Here is a 17,152-nt window from a genome sequence, read left to right as displayed (position 1 = left end):
TCGAATTAGGATGATAGCCAAGAAAAATGCAGGCTACCTGGCGGGGTGCGGTGGTGGCTGAAGTGGGGTCGTAGAGACAACCAAAGATGCATATACTATTACAAAATGGTGGCAAAAAATGGTGGTTAGGGGTGTAAATCCACCATGGGTTTCAAGGGAAAAGGTGGGGAGGAGAGTAACTATAGAGAGCGGATTGGGCTGGAATCGAGGAGGGGTGTCGGAGTGGTACATGAAGGTGCATATGCTATCGTTGAATATGCAAAGCATGTGCTTGACATGTCCATTATCCTTCGAGGTGTAGGGGCGGGTGAGACGAAGGGTCGTCATGTGGGAGGAGAGGAGGATGCAGACACCTACATTATTGAATTCTTTGTCGTTGTCAGTTTGGAGATAAAGCACGAAATGAGATAAATGCATGACTACATAGGCATAAAATGAAGTGAGTGCAGGAAGTACTACCGAAAATAAGAGTTGTTAAGGATCAGAGACTGTCCATACATCACAATGCATTATTTCAAAGGGAAAAGCAGCGGTGGGGGAAGAAGAACTAAAAGGCAAGCGAGCGTGTTTACCTACGTGGCAGCCATGACAAGTATGATACTCAGATTTATTACAAGAAAGAGGGAATTGTTGCAAAATCCGATGAAGAGCATCAGCTCTTGGGTGCCAAATACGAGCGGTGCCATTGACACCAAAGACGAGCATGCTCCGGCACCGGTGTATATAAACCAATGACAGCCCTCGGAGTACGTGTACCACTGTCTAGGGTGTGTTGTTGGTGCAGTCATGCTTCCTCTGGCGACCATAATCATGGTACGAAGAGGTAGGCCTAGGAGCTAGTTGGCTCGATGAGGAGGAAATTGGACGCAACCTGCCCAAAGTCCTGGTTGAGGACGCACATCGGGTGGGTGAGCAGTATCGAAGGAGAACCAAACAGTATAAATGTGAGCGTCATGATTTAAACCCTAGGGATGGATTCCTGCTCCCGTGGCTCCACAACCACACCAAGAGGTGGTTCTCTGTATATCTTTTTCTAGAGAAGAGCAACTAAATACGACATAGAAATCTAGAGACTGAATAGGATCCAACACACATTGAGTTGACCTTTTCTGGGTATATACCGTACATATACTCGTGGATAATACATAGACAAACTCTGTCGTGCACAACTATATGCATCTCGCGTTGGAGATTGGGGAGTCATGGGCAACTAGATTAGGGGCCAAGTCAGTAGTCATTAGAGAACTAACAAACTAGTAGGGATCGAGTCAAGCATACAATTATACAATCAAACAAGTTTAAGGTAATCAGATACCTATAGAAAAGGGTTGAACCAAAGATGTCCTTTAGTAACTTCAAATGCTAGTTGATAACTTTTACAAACAAACAAGTTTAAGGTAATCAGGTAACATTGTAATAAGATAACTTAACAAAAAAGGGGGTTGAACCAAACACGTTCTTTAGTAACTTCAAATACTAGTTGATAACTTTGTGAAGATCATCTCCAAGGTACTTTCACTCCGATCTGGTATCGCACATTCAGGGTGCCTTTTGAAGAAGCGAACAACGCACGATAATTTCCTCCTCGTTCGCCAGACCGCTCGGATGCTTCAAAAGAGAAGTTGCTACCTTGCTCAAGGTCGCCATCTCCAAGGCACTTGATACAGTCGCTTTTTTTGTGGAAGGTGTGGCACACTTTATTAAACTCAAATGACAGCTACTACATCACGAACCAGTTTAGCTAGAAGAAAATTTGAAGCATCGCCATCCCAGAAAATACAAAATTTAAATCATAGAAACTTCTAGTTAAAGTGTGTGCCACCTTGTTTGATCCCTTGGGCAATGAGAAAATGAAACTGGCCTAATCTTATAAGCAACTTGAATGACCTCGGGACAATTAGACTCGAAAGGGGCCATATGGCTTGGATGTTTGATACGGTCGCTTGGTCCTTGCTCGAGATTCTTCGGCGTATGATTTTGGACCCCAGTGGTATGTCACTCCTAGATCAAAACTTTATTGTCTTCTACCACCACGCGCATACTCTTTGATTGCTCCTGAAACCTGTCATTCAGCATGTCATGGGTTTGAGGCAAGGTAATACGATCTCCTCAATGATTTTCATCACTGCTATTAAAGGAGAGTTGGTTGTTGTATGTTTGCCTCCACCTCTGCCCCTCTCTAGTTTGTTTTTTTCCTCTTGTACGCCACCCTCCCCCACGTCATGCATTAATTCAATCAAATCAAAACTTATCAAAATCTCAACTAAATAAAGAAAATCTTGCATTTTCCAACCCATACCTAAATCAAATCAAATCATACTCCACAGGGATCAGATTAAGCGTAGTTGCATGAGTTTATGGATTTGAGATATGATAATTGAGGTGTCCGGTTGTGACAAGGCAAATTTGAGGCTTGACCGATCAGTATCCGTGGACGCGCCCGGGCGCATCCGCCGGCGTTTGAGAGATTGGATTTGCAAAGTCCGGCTGCTCTTAGCCGTTAATGTCTTTGATACGAGCTTCATTCCTCCGTGATTTCCACTTCCAGTTCCGAACAGAATAGAACATTGCAGAGTTTATTTGGCACGTTTGATGTTTGTTCAACATGTATAACATGTCTGCTTACAGTTTCCTCGTCTATATATGGAAAAGACAAGAGTTCATCAAATGAACACTTTTTTTTTCTGACCTTAATCCACAGGGATCGACATTCAGTGGTGCACTAGTGTTTTTTTTAATCCTGCGTTGCCAAACTGAGCCACTGATGATATGATATGATGTGTGCAGTGTTATCAGCGGACGAGAGGCCCGAGGCTATGAAGAAAGGCATAGCTTATGGGGCGTGCGAGTACCTGGTGAAACCAGTGCAAACCAAGCACCTCGATATCATGTGGGGGCATGTCATGGCGAGGAGAACCCCTGAACCATGGAGCCTCAGCAGCAGCATCCGTAATGCTGCCGCTGAGAAGGCGCAGCCTACAGGAGGACCCGGCGCCGGCGAGCAGGACGGTGCAAAGAGCACCAAACGTGGATGGACGAAGAGTCATGAACATGATGAAGATGGCCATGATGCGAACAAGGAGAACTTGTCACCAAACCCATCGACCTGGAAGAAGCCGAGGACGACATGGAGAAATGATCTGCATGACAAGTTTGTGGAGGCTGTCAGTCAGATCGGCATCAAGAGTAAGAGAACTTACTCGATCACACTTCTCGTGGCTTAGTATATTAACCAAAACGAAGCATGTGATCTTGGCATTATTGTCTCTGGTATAAAAAACTTTTTGGTTATGCGAATGTATATATGCAGGGGCTGTTCCATCGAAGATACTGGCCGCCATGAATGTGGATAACGTCTCCAGAGAGAGTGTTGGGAGTCATCTGCAGGTTTACTTTCTACCCCTCGTGTATACTTTTTTTATAAATGATAGGCAGTATATTGATGCATCAAGCTGATACAAAATACAGAAACACATCCACCACCTTAATTATACCTGACTTTTGTATGCATTGAATTCCTATCTCGTACTATGTCATATTTGCCATGTTGCTGGGTTGTGTTCATATCTCATAGTGCTGCCCAAAAACTGGAACTGGATAGGCTTGTTTCCTTTTCTTTTGTCTTAGTTACCTTGTAATTATTCTTCTGTGAAAATGTGACACGTCGGATATAATGCATGCCTATGATTTCTAGAGTTTTAGGAGCCATGCAGCACTTCAGTTCCTTTGATTTGTTCTCCATATATACGTCTTTAGAACAATCAAAAACAAAATGTAAAAATATCCATGATGCGCCTCTCATCTATGTGATCGCCTATCTTTTGATTTCAGAAGTACAGGATGCATCTCGCAAGGACCGAGGACGGGGCAGACGAGAGGCGCAATTTGCTTGTTGCTGAAAGCTGGGGAGAAGGTATCAAGTATTTCCATGGACATGGGATATATCGGCCGTCCACAAACCCTGCCTCTTGGAACCTTGCCAGTCTCCCCACAAGGATGGATCATCCGTCCGCGTTCAGAGCGCGTGGTGCCGGTGTCCATGGTGGCAGCATGCTCTTCAGGCCTTGGTTGCCGTGGCTGCTGCCGGGTTCGAGACAGCGGCCCTCTTCCTCCAGCGCATATGCAAACAGGACAAATGGCACAGGGGCGTGGGACGAATTTGGTTCCAGCCATTCCCGCGGCGAGTCATCCTACATGGGCATGCTGCGTGGCAATCTACTGGGGGCAAACAGAGGCTTTCAGGGTAGTGGCAGCTCCCTTGCGGACGGAAATAGACACAATGGTGGGACCTCTTTGCCGGTGAATCAGTTTTCAGTGCGGCCATCTCGCCTACTGGGGTTCCAGCCTCCGGTTCAGAGGAGTCCGTATGGAGACGCCGGGAACCGCCTAGGCAACTCCTGGCAAGCAGCTGTGAAGTATCCTGATCTTAGCCGTGACTATTGGAACATCCCCAACATCAACCAGCTCACAGGCCTTGCAGCCTCACCAGCTGGCCGGATAGCTGGCCAAACACCGATGAGTCTCGACAACCTGAAGAACCAAATAGCAGCTTTCGTAAACGGCACAACATCGATGGCAGGTTCCGGTGAGGAGATGGCGTCGTCGTTCGACGCCGGTGTAGCCATCAACAACAGCACAAGCTCAGTACAGGTGTTGAATGGTGACTTCGCAATCGACGGCAACACAAGCTCGGTAGAGATGTTGAATGGTGACCTCGCAATCAACGACAACACAGGCTGGGTAGAGATGCTGAATGGTTACCTCGCAATGGATGGCGGCACAAGCTTGGTGGAGATGCCGAATGGTGACTTCGCACTTGGTAGCGCTTCAAGCATCCGTGCTGCAATGCCTGACCTTCAGATGGGCATTTCTGCCGCGCCAACTCAGATGCTGAATGATGGTGGTGCAGGCGGCGTTCTCCCTGCGCAAGCACAAGGCACAGCTGATCAGGAAGCTGTTGATGGTCAACTGAATATCGACAGTGATGATTTCTTGGAAGCTGTTGTTGATAGTTTTTCAATGGATGACATTCTTACCACGATCAACATGCTTAATGAGGTAAGAAGCTTTCCCTTTCTTTTCCTGCATGATGCCTGCCCATTTTTACCCAGCCTGCTTTCGTTTTGGCATTTACTATCTTGTCTCTAAGTTTTTCAGGCTTTGCACATATGCAAATGTACTAGCAGTACGGAGTTAGATAAGGTTGCATCTAACTAAACTTGTTTTCTGACTGCAGGATTTATCAATCAACAACAACATAAGCTCGGTGGAGATGCTGAACGGTCATTTGGCAATCAACATGAGCTCGGTGAAGATGCCGAATGGTAACTTCTTAATCAACAACAACATGAGCTCGGGGGAGATGCCGAATGGTAACTTCGCAATCAACAACATCATGAGCTCGGTGGAGATGTCGAATGGTAACTTTGCAATCAACAACAACACAAGCTCGATGGAGATGTCGAATGGTAACTTCGCAATCAACAACAACACAAGCTCAGTGGAGATGCTGAATGGTAACTTCGCACTTGGTAGTGCTTCAAGCATCGGTGCTGCAATGCCTGACCCTCAGATGGGTATTTCTGTCACGTCAACTCAGATGTTGAATGATGGTGGTGCAGGTGGCATCCTCTCTGCGCAATCACAAGGCACAGCTAATCAGGAAGCTGATGATGGTCAACTGAATATCGACAGTGATGATTTCTGGGAAGCTGTTAATGATGGTTTTTCGAGGGATGACATTTCTACCATGAACATGTTTAATGAAGTAAGAAGCCTTTTCATTCTTTTGCTGCATGATGCCTGCCCATTTTTTACCGAGCCTGCTTTCGTTTTGGCATTTACTATCTTGTCTCTAAGTTTTTCAGGCTTTGCACATATATAATGTACTAGCAGTACGGAGTTAGATAAGGTTGCATCTAACTAAACTTATTTTCTGACTGCAGGATTTATTAATCAACGATGTTAATATCTTGGGTAGAGAGCTGTAGTTAGGTCGTTAGCCCCTAACTTCCAGAGAGATGCTCCTCTACCTGCTGATTCTTGCACATTCTGTGTGTGAAATTGTGCTAGTCAGAAGGAGTTTAGTTTCATCTGTTATCTTTTGGGATCATAAATAAGGTTATCCTATATGTTAGGCAGAACCAGTTTCTATGTATGATTTCGATTAGCAGATGGCATGGCATCTGCCTGTACTGCAGTCATGGAGTTCAGTTTTACATCACATTTAACTTTTACTCGGTGGTTGTCTTTTGGGATCGGAAACAAGGTTGTGTTATGTTTGGTCGAACCAATTTTAATGTATGATTTAGACTATCAAATGGAATGTCTTTTATAAATTATCTGTAATGATGTGAGGCATTAATTTGTATCACTGCAATGCTGCTCTTTCCATGGAATTAACAAGAAACAGACCAAGAGTCTAAATATAAGTGCCACACATGTGGCAGGAAGCAATTCCACCCTGACATTTTTTGATGGCAACTTTAGTTACCCAGGGATGGCAACTTTAGTTGTGAAGCATGGCAACTTTCTGTTTGGCTGGCAAGTTTCGGTTTTTTGAGGGTCTCGTTTTTTTCTGATGGCAATATTAGTTGTAAAAACGTCAGGGCGGTGTTACTTCGTGCCACACGTGTGACACTTACCATTTGGGTTTGTTTATTGCAGCCTTAAACTGAGTGCCGAACCGAAGAAATATTCCAGTTTCAGAAATAGAAACACTTCCATTTTTTTCTAATTGCCATGTGAGCGTGACTCTTTAAGACTTTTCCTTGTCGAGGCAGCAATGGCGTCTTCTTACTCTGACATCTGATCCGTCTAATGTATCCCTAGTCACCACTCATCCTCGCTGTCTGATTCCATCGGTCTCCCTCACCTCTGGCGGCCAATTTCGGCACCGAGAGTCACGAAAGACCATGGATTGCGCCCTCATGGGAAGCCTTGGTTTAGGTTATTAGGTTTGGTGTCCTTATGTCGTCCATCAAAACAGTGGAGGCGACAGCGCAATGGAACAAGTCCATTGCTGGCTTTGGTGCCACCTCGGGGCACGTGAGGATTGGTTTCCCAAATCAATTCCAGCAGATAATGGGGTGGAGGGGGAGGGAGGAGTCATCAACCTCGATGCTTCCGCCTCGGCTCGCTGTGACGCCAATGGTCATGTCAATAAGATCTTTAGATGACACTTCCAGCGTGATGTGGGGTTGGTTCTCTCATCATGTCTCCGCCTTCTTCTCTAGGATGACGATCCGTGCTTTGGAACGTCACCATTGGCATCTCCTGGCAATATATGATGATTTCCTAGGGAAAGTTACAACGACTCTCTGGTTTCGGCGACAGAGGGCATGCGCGGATCAAGCTACGCCCACGACACGCTGTTGGATTGTGCAGGTCAAAGATGGTGATGAACTCCCCTTGGGCATGTTTATAAATTTCTTTGTCAAGGGTGTTCTTGTAAAGCTTGGACTTGTTTAATATATATGTATTCTAGTATTTGCAAGAAAAGAACAATCATAATCAAACATGCAAGGTCCCAAAGTGGGGCTATAGTTAAACATTAAAAGAATAGAAATGCAAGAAATCGAACCACTTAGGAGAAGACAGAGCACATATCATCCCTCATGAGCAAGCTAAGTTCCAAAATTAATTTCCGGACGGGTCTAATCACAACAGAGGATAATGAGGTGATGTAATGGTGATGGAGAACATACCAAGTCCAAAAGGTATTGCAACCAAATCATGAAAAATCCATCAATGGCGAGTTCTGCAGGGAGATGTGAGCAGATTATTCCTTCTGGATTCAGCCTATATCACCCTGCTACCAAAATCTCCAGATGCGATGGAAATCAAAGACTTTCACCCTATAAGCCTAGTCCATAGCTTTTCCAAGCTTATCACCAAAATGCTAGCCAATAGGCTGGCTAGGAAGCTCAAGGATTTGGTGTCTCCCAATCAAAGTGCTTATGTCAAAGGAATGTGCATTCATGAAAAATTTGGTGTCCAACAAATAGCCAAATTGCTCCATTGGCAAAAAGAGCAGAGAGTTCTCCTCAAGTTGGATATCTCAAAGGCCTTTGATTCCATTTCATGGCCTTTCTTGTTGCAGGTACTAAGATACTTGGGATTTGGCCTTGTTTGGAGCATCATTCTGTTCAAACTTTAAAGGTCATCAACCACTCATAGACTTCTAATAGACTTCTGCCCTAGTGGGTTTGCATGAGTCTTCGCTGGAGGTACTGCATATATTTGACTCATGTTTCGGGTCAAATATATGCAGTACCTCCAGTGAAGGTAAGCTTGTTCCTATCAGCAGAGCGGAGCCGACAGTAAACTGAGTGGAGCACTCCATTTGTAAATTTGAGTGAAAACAAAATATATGGGATGAAGTTCAGTAACACGTCTATTGCAAGTAGAAGGAATCGTATCATGCAGGAAACAAACCAATGATGGATGAGTAACTGATTCCCCAAATTTTAGTGTCGGATTCGGAAATTAACTGATGTTGGTACTCCACCAGGAAGCAAACAAAGACCCAACAATCTGGATATATTGGAGCATCCACCCAGAAAGCAATATTTTGATTAGATTGACCAGAACAAAACTCCCAGAACATTCCAAACCTGCATGGATTCCCAGTCCACATCAACCCAACAGAGAAGAAAAGGAGCGTCATATGCTTATGTGCAGCAGTGCAGAAGCACAACTGAATATTAAAATTGCATTGGCAGAGCTCAGGTTTTCCAGCCTGTATTTCGAAGGAATTGTCTAACTTCCTGAAGGATTCAAAAATTACCAATGCCCTGAAGAAGACATTAGCCTGTTGCCTGTAAGTCACAATGAGCCAAATTCAGCATTGCCATAAAAAATAACAAAAGGTTTAGCCACCGAAAGCAGCAGAGTGAAAGTGAACTAGTATAAAAGAAATGGTGCAGTAAAACAGTGAGGTTGAAAACCGCAGATTACTAAAGGTACAAAGGGGGAAGACTAGGGTAGAAACTTTTGGGCCCATTTGCAAGGTAGGGAGATGGGGAATGCCGCAGATTATGATGCCTATAATTCATAGAAGTGTGAGAAGAAAACATGATTTATCATTTATGCACCATTCTGCAGCAGATGCAGCAAAGAACAAAAGAGATTGGGAGAAAATCATTCCATGCTTTCAACACAGCCATAAACATTCAGATATGTCTAAAATTTTACTATTAACTATGCAAGTTGGGCCCCTCATTCTCATTGGGCTCTGAGGAATACTCACCAGTCATCCCCGTACGATGCCGTCGCGTGGGGGGTGGGGGAGGGCCGCCGGTCGCGCCAAGGGCCGGACCTCCTCGTCGCCGCCGTTCCCAAGGGAACCCGGTGTCGGTGCGCGAGCGGGACGGCCGAATGAGTGCGTGCGGTGAACGCGGCGGCACCGCGGCAACGAGCAGTGAGGTCAGTTTCTTTCATGTGGTTCGGGAGGAACGCGAGTTTCGGATACCGACTACCTGCAAACTCAGTTTTTTTTTTTACATGACCTGCAAACTCAGTTGGTTAGGTTTGTTATCGTGGAACCAGCCCGAATTCAAGTTCCAAATTTTAGCATTGGCGTTCGTATTTTTCTAGATTTATTTTAGTCATTCCAGCAATATTCATTCATAGGAGGAAACATTTCCATGGACTACAAAGACGTATATGGTGACTTCGTCAATCTTAAAATGTTATGTCGGTTAGTATCTTAAAAATGTTCATGGAAAGATGTGTTTTTTTTTTGCATGGTATGGGAAGATGTGTGTGTGTTTATAGAGGTGAATGTATATGTGTCTACGTCAAAAAAAAAAAGACTACCTATGGCTTGTTGCAGGTAGATCAGAACTGTATGCAATGAATTTCTATTTGAAATAAAATCATATCTGATTCCATTTTGAGAAAAACTCATACATAGATATGAAATAACTTTTCCATACTGCAATGTATTGATTAATTTCTTAACGAATGGAATTGGAAAACTGAAAACAAAATGAAATGGAAAACATGACAGAATTACAAACGCATGAAAAATTTCAAAAGTCCACTCCTTTCATCTTTATTTTTGTTGGTTTTATTCCTGAAAGCTTCCTGCTGACTTTGCCTCTTAGATGATCTCTCATTCGGAATAGACGCCACACTTTCTTGTGTCAATGGCCAACACAATCCAGCTGACACTCCATTTCTATCAAGAGATTCTGCTGGACCAACACTCTCTCGTGACAATGATGAGCACAATACAACTGCTTCTTCATCCAGATCGATTAGCAACTCGTTTTGATCTGGTACTTTACCTTGGTCAGTGGGTAATTTCCTCTTCTTGAATGGGTTGTTGTCAGGGGTGTTCTTAGGCTTCACTTCTTTGCATTCCACTGCCGGAGAGGAATGCTTCTGTGGTAGAAACTTGCCAAGGGCAAGGACTCCTTTGTTGCACCTCTGTTCACCACTAGTAATCTCATCAGCAGCAAATGCTGTTCAAGAAAACGAGAAATGGTTATGAGAAGTCCTGGAATAAAGGTGTTTCATCACAGTAAAGAGCAAAGGGTACAAATGCCACTCTTTTAATTAAAAAGAAAGAAGTCTTATAAAACCCTTGGTAACAAGGTAAATAATGCATAGTTTAACGATGGTTTAACTTCATATACTTTTTAGACAGTAAAAGACAACACTTGCCTATGCTGTCATCTCTGCTTTCCTCAGATGAACAGATTGTAATAGAGCTCTCTTGTGTCAAAATTTCCTGAGAACCATGCTGATTAGCAACATTGAGAGCAGAGGTATCAATAAGCTCGATGGGGCTAATGGTTCTGGAGAATTCGTCAAAGGTCTCCATTGTAACAGGATTCAAGCGCCCCTCTGCTATCGCTTTTGCCATTGATGGGGCTAGCGCTCTTTAGAAGATCAAGGAATGGGCACTGATAAGATAAGGAAATATAAAATAGTTCTATGAAACAATATTAAAACTGTGTTAATATCAGGTTGCCTATTACCAGCAAATGGATATCTTGTGAAATTGTGCATTCACTTCAGTGGTAACTTGTGACCTGTGATCCTGTCTAAGAAGCTATGAATATTTTTCCTTCCTCGGCTGTTTAAGGTACCAGCAAATGGATGTATCAAAAATTGAGTATCAAAATCGTGTTCCATATTGGTGCTGTTATTGTCTGAAAAGCAGTCGTCCATTAAATTACCGCATACAGATGTCACACACTGCAGCTCATGAATAAAAGAGAACTCTTTAAGGATACGGTCCAAGAATATCCAGGTCTCCCGCCAAGTAGTTAAGATATCGTTCCTCCAAAGGTTTTAAATGTTTCAGTGACTTGCTTTTGACGTCATATCTGGGACATTTGAAGGAAAGTGACTTATCAGATTTTGTACAGCACAATGTCTTTGTGAAATACATACGGAGTACAAGATACACATAACTAACACAAACACAATCTTACACTCTAGCATGATTGAATACTGCCAGAGTTTTCCAGAAGGAATCAATGTAATCATCCGGCACAGAATACCGCTTGTCAAGCTTCAAGGTTGATAGCACCTGCCAATAATTATATTAGAGATGCTAGGGGGCATGTTTCTTCATGAGAATGAATGATTTTTTGAAATATCTGGATGACACAACATTAATCACTGCAGATTAAACAATGTTGAGAATATGCTTTGAGATTTACAAATAGCAGGGAATCAGTAAAGTAGTTATTCTTAGTTTCTTACAAGGTCAATATTTTTATGTTTTGAGATGAGAGAATATGCCCTTTTAGTACCAATGCCAGGCACCGAGGGAAGAAAGTCACATCCTGCAAGGATACACATGCCTGTCCAGATAAAAGTTGAAAACGTCAATAGAAAACAAAAAGTTGGGGGTGCACTGCATACAGGGTGAGAACTGAGAAGATATCGCAAAAAGGAAGGCCTAATTGCACAAGAGCTGGATTGATCTAAGATGACAGCATACCCCTATCCTACAGAGCAAATTAAACTAACAACTGCATGCTATGAACAGAAGCAAGAAAAATAAATGCTTCTTTAACAGGTGAACCAATCAGTCACGCCATAGTGCTCTAGTTCAAGTCTTCAAGATGCAGAAATGGTGTTTACCAGTAAAAAGGTTTTGATCAAAATCCTGGAAGCAAAGACCATCTTTTACAGTCTCCAAGGTTTTCTCCATTATGAATTCTTCACCATTTCCGAAGCGATCCATCTTAAATATAATCTACAACTTAAAATGCATTAGATAAAATAAAGGAATCAAGAACAAAAAATGAAGACCAAAGTGAATATCTCACAGCAGTGCAACCATATGCTATTAAGTCACTGTCTTCTGTTATAACAGCAGCTATGCCCCCTTGATCAGCATCTAGAGTAGCTAGATATGCCAACTGTGCATCTGCTTCGTATGGAGCAACCACGAACTCAACCTTTTCTGTCTTTAAAATCTGGGTTTACAAAGATTAGATTTTGCTACATAAGGCAAGGAATTGTTACATGGAAGAGCTTTCAAAGAAGCACCTGAATCAGTTGATAAGCCATCGATGGAGTAATTTGCACAGCTTTCTGCAGATGAATGAGATTAGGATGCTTTAACAAACATAATCAAAACTGCACCGAAATTTAGAAACATCAAACCATATTTCCTTTAAAGCGGTAGAAAAACAAGTCATCGGCTGCTCAAAGGAACTTTGTGCTGATATTTTATAATGTTAAACACAGTGCGAACGGTCCGGGTTGAAAGGAGGATACTTAGAGAATGATGAGGCCATAAGCTGGAATGGTGAATTTTAAGATAATAACTGAAGCGTCCATTTGTAAATTTGTAAGGATCTCCTAACAAACCTGAACATATGAGTTAACGGACAAGCATAATTCCACATTTGTACTTCAATCTAATTAGGTCAACGTGATGAATGGAAAATCTTGTTTTTTCTCTTGCGGACCAGAATGACACAGCTAGTAATAGAAAATGCATTGGAAAAAGGAAAAAAAAGGAAACATCAAAGTTCAAGTGCATGTTAAATTGTTAATAGTAGTTGTGCATTTTGTGTTTGTCCTTTTGTTGTAAAGAGTGTTTTATTGATTTAATAATTTTCCACAGTAACAAGTTACTGACCCCCCACCCCACCCCTGAAACTCTCATTGCTTGACAGCCGACAGCTTGCAGTTAATTTCAAAATATATTGAGCACATATATATATATGTACACATATTTTAACTTTACCTGGAAATTATATTAGTAAATTTGTGACTCAGAATTCTAAGTCATTAGAAGTTCAATAATTTGGCTGACATCAAATCACATTTTAAATCTTGGACAAGGAATACACATAAAGATATTATGTTTCTCACTTAATATTATTAGATTCCAACAAAAGTATTTCCACACCATTGCATTTTCTTAAACGTTTGTTTCTAACATATGCATTGAATGCCTGAATATATCAAGTATTCAAAATTTTCTTGGTCTGGTAAATACTGCAAGGATAATTAGATGCTTACCCTGAAAAGGTCGATTGCAGCAGCTGTATTTCCTTGCTCAAGCTTTTCTTTCCCCAACACCAAACTGAGTTCCCTCTTCCTGAATTTTAGTAACCAGGTGACTTAGAAAATTGTATGTATCAGAAACAGGACGTTAACCTTATTTTCATTGCATTTAAATCCATCATAGAAATTTGTGCATCAAGGCAATATTGTATTTATTTTCTGGACAACAAAAACAATCTTCAAGGAACATAAATGACAATCGTGGATGGCAGATTGTACTGTCCAAATATTAAGACTGAAAGCCAGCTACCAAAAGAGACTCCCAATGCTGACTAGGACCGAATCCTCTGTATACATGCATACTTCCAATGTGAGTTGCCTAACATACTACTCCCTCCGTACTGAAATACTTGTAGTTGGGGGAGACTAGTACAAGTTCCCCCAACTACAGGTATTTCGGTACAGAGGGAGTAGTAACAAATCATTTAATCTCAAACCATCGCACCAAGTTACAAGGCGATAGATGAAACTGCGCATAAGGAAGGGCGGAAAAGGAACTGCATTTCTTAACCAAATACAGTAGTATTGACGAATCGAATGGGCGTACTTGTGCCGGTCTTCATCCGTGGCCGACTTGCAAGGCATGCTGCCCCCGTCAAAGACGACGACGGGCACGACCTTGTGGTGCCGCAGGAGGTTGACATGGTGCATGAAGTAGCTGATGTAGCGCCTGGCGCCGGCGCTCTTGGGGCTCATGCACAGCTCCATGCTGCACGAGTAGGCCCCCTTGTGGAGCCAAGAGTAGGCATCGATGCCGACCTGCGAAGGCGGCGGAGGAGGAGAACGAATGAACGAATTCGCGGAAGACCAAAGATGCAACAGAACCTGCGGGATTTTGGGGGGATCTGCTTACCCGCTGGCCGGCGTACTTCTTGATGTGCACGGGCTCGATGAACGGCTTCATGAAGCGGAGCAGGTTGGGGATCCCCATCGGCGTGCCGAGACGACGGTAGGCCGGCCGACTCCGGCTCTTTTCGGGGAGGATTTGGGCTGGGATTTGGGAGGGCGGAAGCGGGGCACAGGCGGCTGAGGCGGGGGGAGATGACGCCCAAAGCTCGAGGAGGCAGGGCGAGGGCTGTGACAGGTTTAGCGGGAGTATGGGTCCCACGATTGCCTGGGGAAATTGACGAGCGAACGTTTTTGCTTCGCGGGCTCGGATTCATTTCCCGCGCCTCTCACTTCTCAGTTAGGCCTTTGTTTGACAAGAGGGGATTGTGAAGGTTTTGGGAGGAGGGGATTGTGACTCCCCCTCTTTCATCCAATCCCTTTGAAAACCACAAATCTCCCTCCAGCCACACATCCCCTCTTACAGAACATTGTGTCACACATCCCCTCCGTACAGAACATTGATTGGTAGTAAGGAATTGTCATATTGAATTAAAATGGTGTAAAACAGTTAAAAATCTAATCTTGCAACAGTTTTACACATCAACTACATAATTTGCTTGACTTGGAATCGAATATATCATCACATAATTGTGCAGTCACGTAACATCAACATAACCTCTCACACTAGCATGACTTAGAACAGGATCTCATAGGTATTTGGCATTCGCGGGTCCCAGGAAAGACATGCGTACGTTTAAGTATGCTGAAATATTTGTGCAACATTGAGAAAAGCATTACTTGATTCTCTGCAGCAATTGTTGGAAGAGAGTACGTGACAGAAGCATAAAATTCCAACCACAAGACAGCAGTGGCGCTGACACAAAAGCAACCGAGGAGACTCTCAAATAGATGAGTTAGAGGGACCCTGCAAACGTCCCATTATCCCTTTGCTTGCTCCACTTCTCAACCTGATTCAGTGAGACCAGAAAAGGCTGATGATACTGAAGAAAACAATGTAATGTTGCTACTGTTAACAGTAGAAGTTCCATGAATTTGCTTGCTTTTGAACCAAAGAGAGATGATAGGTATGGTGAATATATGTGTCCGGCTGAGAACAAAAATAACTACTCGAGCAGGCATAGTGAATATATGCATCTCAGAAAACAAGATTCAACATTTTTGTAGTTGTATAATAAATGAAGCCATTGCCAGTTTCCAGATGGTAGCAATATGACCTTTTGATGTGCCTTGTGTTTATTATTTTCTAGATTTACAAACTACATTCATTTCATGAGGTCAATTCATTGGCAAGGGAAGTAACAGGTTTACTCTTGTTGAATCCTAATTATTCTACATTAGCAGATTTCTTTATACACCAATTCAATAAACATATAACCAAAATCCAGAATAACAAGATCTATCAAGTAGGATACAATACTTCGGTTTAAGACTTAAGAAACAAGGTAAAGAGGCCAAAAAGCTTGTGTACATTACCGAAGTTAGGCGTGACAACTAGATCCCAATATGGAGGCAACTCGTCCACCCCAACAAGGATCCAAGTAGCGGGTCTCTGTTAAGATAAGAACGTACCAGCAGCATGTAAGATGACACACAATCATTCATATGTACTATAGAAACAAACATCCCTCTTGCATTGTTCCACCAACACTCGCGGAGAATTAACCGAAAGTTACATCTTACCGGGAAAAAGGCTAGCTATTTGGTCGGGGTTAAGGAGGTTGGTGGTGGTGGAGCGTGGAAGAGGCTGCAAGGTCCATGCAGGGAGAACAAGTTAGCAAGGTCCATTACATAGATTCAGTTCAATGGAAATGGACCAAGTTAGCTAGTTAGCTAGATAAAAAATGATGCCATAAATAAGAACCAATCTACGTGATACCGCCAAGAAACTACAACCAGAGGACTCTTTGCTTCACCAAAAGTGCACAAAAATCAGACTTGTAACTTGTAGTCGATAAATAGGGAGGGAGGCAGGCAAGTAGTCCAGATCTTCGTTGTTGTTGAGGAAACAACTGGCGATAAGAAATGAACAACACCTCTATAACTTAATTTTGTGAACTGGCTCCACAAAAAGTTAATCAAGACATCATTGATTTCTACACATTCACAAGCTAGAGAGCATTCCCACCAAGCAATTGCGATTAGCACACATTTAAGAGTAACACCATAACACCAATCTGCTTCAGCCTAACCAATTGATTGATATGAGTTGCTAGTACTGAATAAGCAACTCTAACTACCACCAGAATAAGAAACTACCTCGCATCGCCACGCAACCCTACCTACTGTCGACAGATTATGAATCTGGAAACATACATTTACATTACTGTAAATGCAAACACATTAGACAAAGATCATGACAACCACATAGTTTCTACTAAATCAAGGCAGAAGTCTATAAACACGGTAGTAGAAATATATCATTGATTTGAAATCCTAGTTTGCCAAAAGCTGCACAAATTCAATTAACATGAACGAGCCAAAGAAGCATTGGCAACCACGTCAATTATCATCACAACGGGAACGCTCAGCGACAACATGCAATTAAACAAAACCATTTAACAATGCAGCAAGTTCTGCACCTGACGCAAAGATCATTGCACGGATGCACTAGGTACTTGTCTTTGTAGCAACCTACAACTGAAGCATGTGCCAAATAGCAAGAGCAACAGTATACAACACCTCGGTTGAGCTCCCTTCGATGCAGCTGAATTTCAAGAAATGACCAATGAATGAAACAACCAAACTGGTTTCTTCAGCC

At 42.8% G+C, this 17,152-nt stretch overlaps 1 protein-coding gene and 1 long non-coding RNA gene across 4 annotated transcripts; both read right to left on the bottom strand.

Annotated features, from left to right (window-relative positions):
- Positions 1-1,347: 1,347 nt before the first annotated feature.
- On the bottom strand, positions 1,348-9,576 carry LOC123156990 (uncharacterized). 3 transcript variants are annotated; one of them, XR_006478590.1, is made up of 5 exons: positions 9,251-9,576; positions 7,707-8,819; positions 5,037-5,633; positions 4,762-4,921; positions 2,507-3,140 (listed from the first exon to the last, which is right to left on the bottom strand). It is a non-coding gene; the product is annotated as an uncharacterized lncRNA (long non-coding RNA). The 3 variants fall into 3 exon arrangements; XR_006478591.1 differs by lacking the exon at positions 2,507-3,140 and adding an exon at positions 1,348-2,062 and having other exon boundaries at positions 5,037-8,819; XR_006478589.1 differs by having other exon boundaries at positions 5,037-8,819.
- Positions 9,577-9,919: 343 nt separating this feature from the next.
- Positions 9,920-14,691, bottom strand: LOC123156989 (exonuclease 1). The gene is made up of 11 exons (XM_044575205.1): positions 14,399-14,691; positions 14,093-14,304; positions 13,501-13,579; positions 12,517-12,561; positions 12,294-12,443; positions 12,106-12,220; positions 11,722-11,822; positions 11,448-11,545; positions 11,247-11,339; positions 10,672-10,889; positions 9,920-10,469 (listed from the first exon to the last, which is right to left on the bottom strand). The coding sequence occupies exons 1-11, from the start codon at positions 14,474-14,476 to the stop codon at positions 10,015-10,017; spliced, it is 1,644 nt and encodes a 547-aa protein (XP_044431140.1). The 5' UTR covers positions 14,477-14,691; the 3' UTR covers positions 9,920-10,014.
- Between the last annotated feature and the right edge of the window lie 2,461 nt (positions 14,692-17,152).

This window comes from Triticum aestivum, chromosome 7B, assembly GCF_018294505.1.
Source record: "Triticum aestivum cultivar Chinese Spring chromosome 7B, IWGSC CS RefSeq v2.1, whole genome shotgun sequence".
Classification (NCBI taxonomy): domain Eukaryota; kingdom Viridiplantae; phylum Streptophyta; class Magnoliopsida; order Poales; family Poaceae; genus Triticum; species Triticum aestivum.
This window is presented reverse-complemented; position numbering and strand designations above follow the sequence as displayed.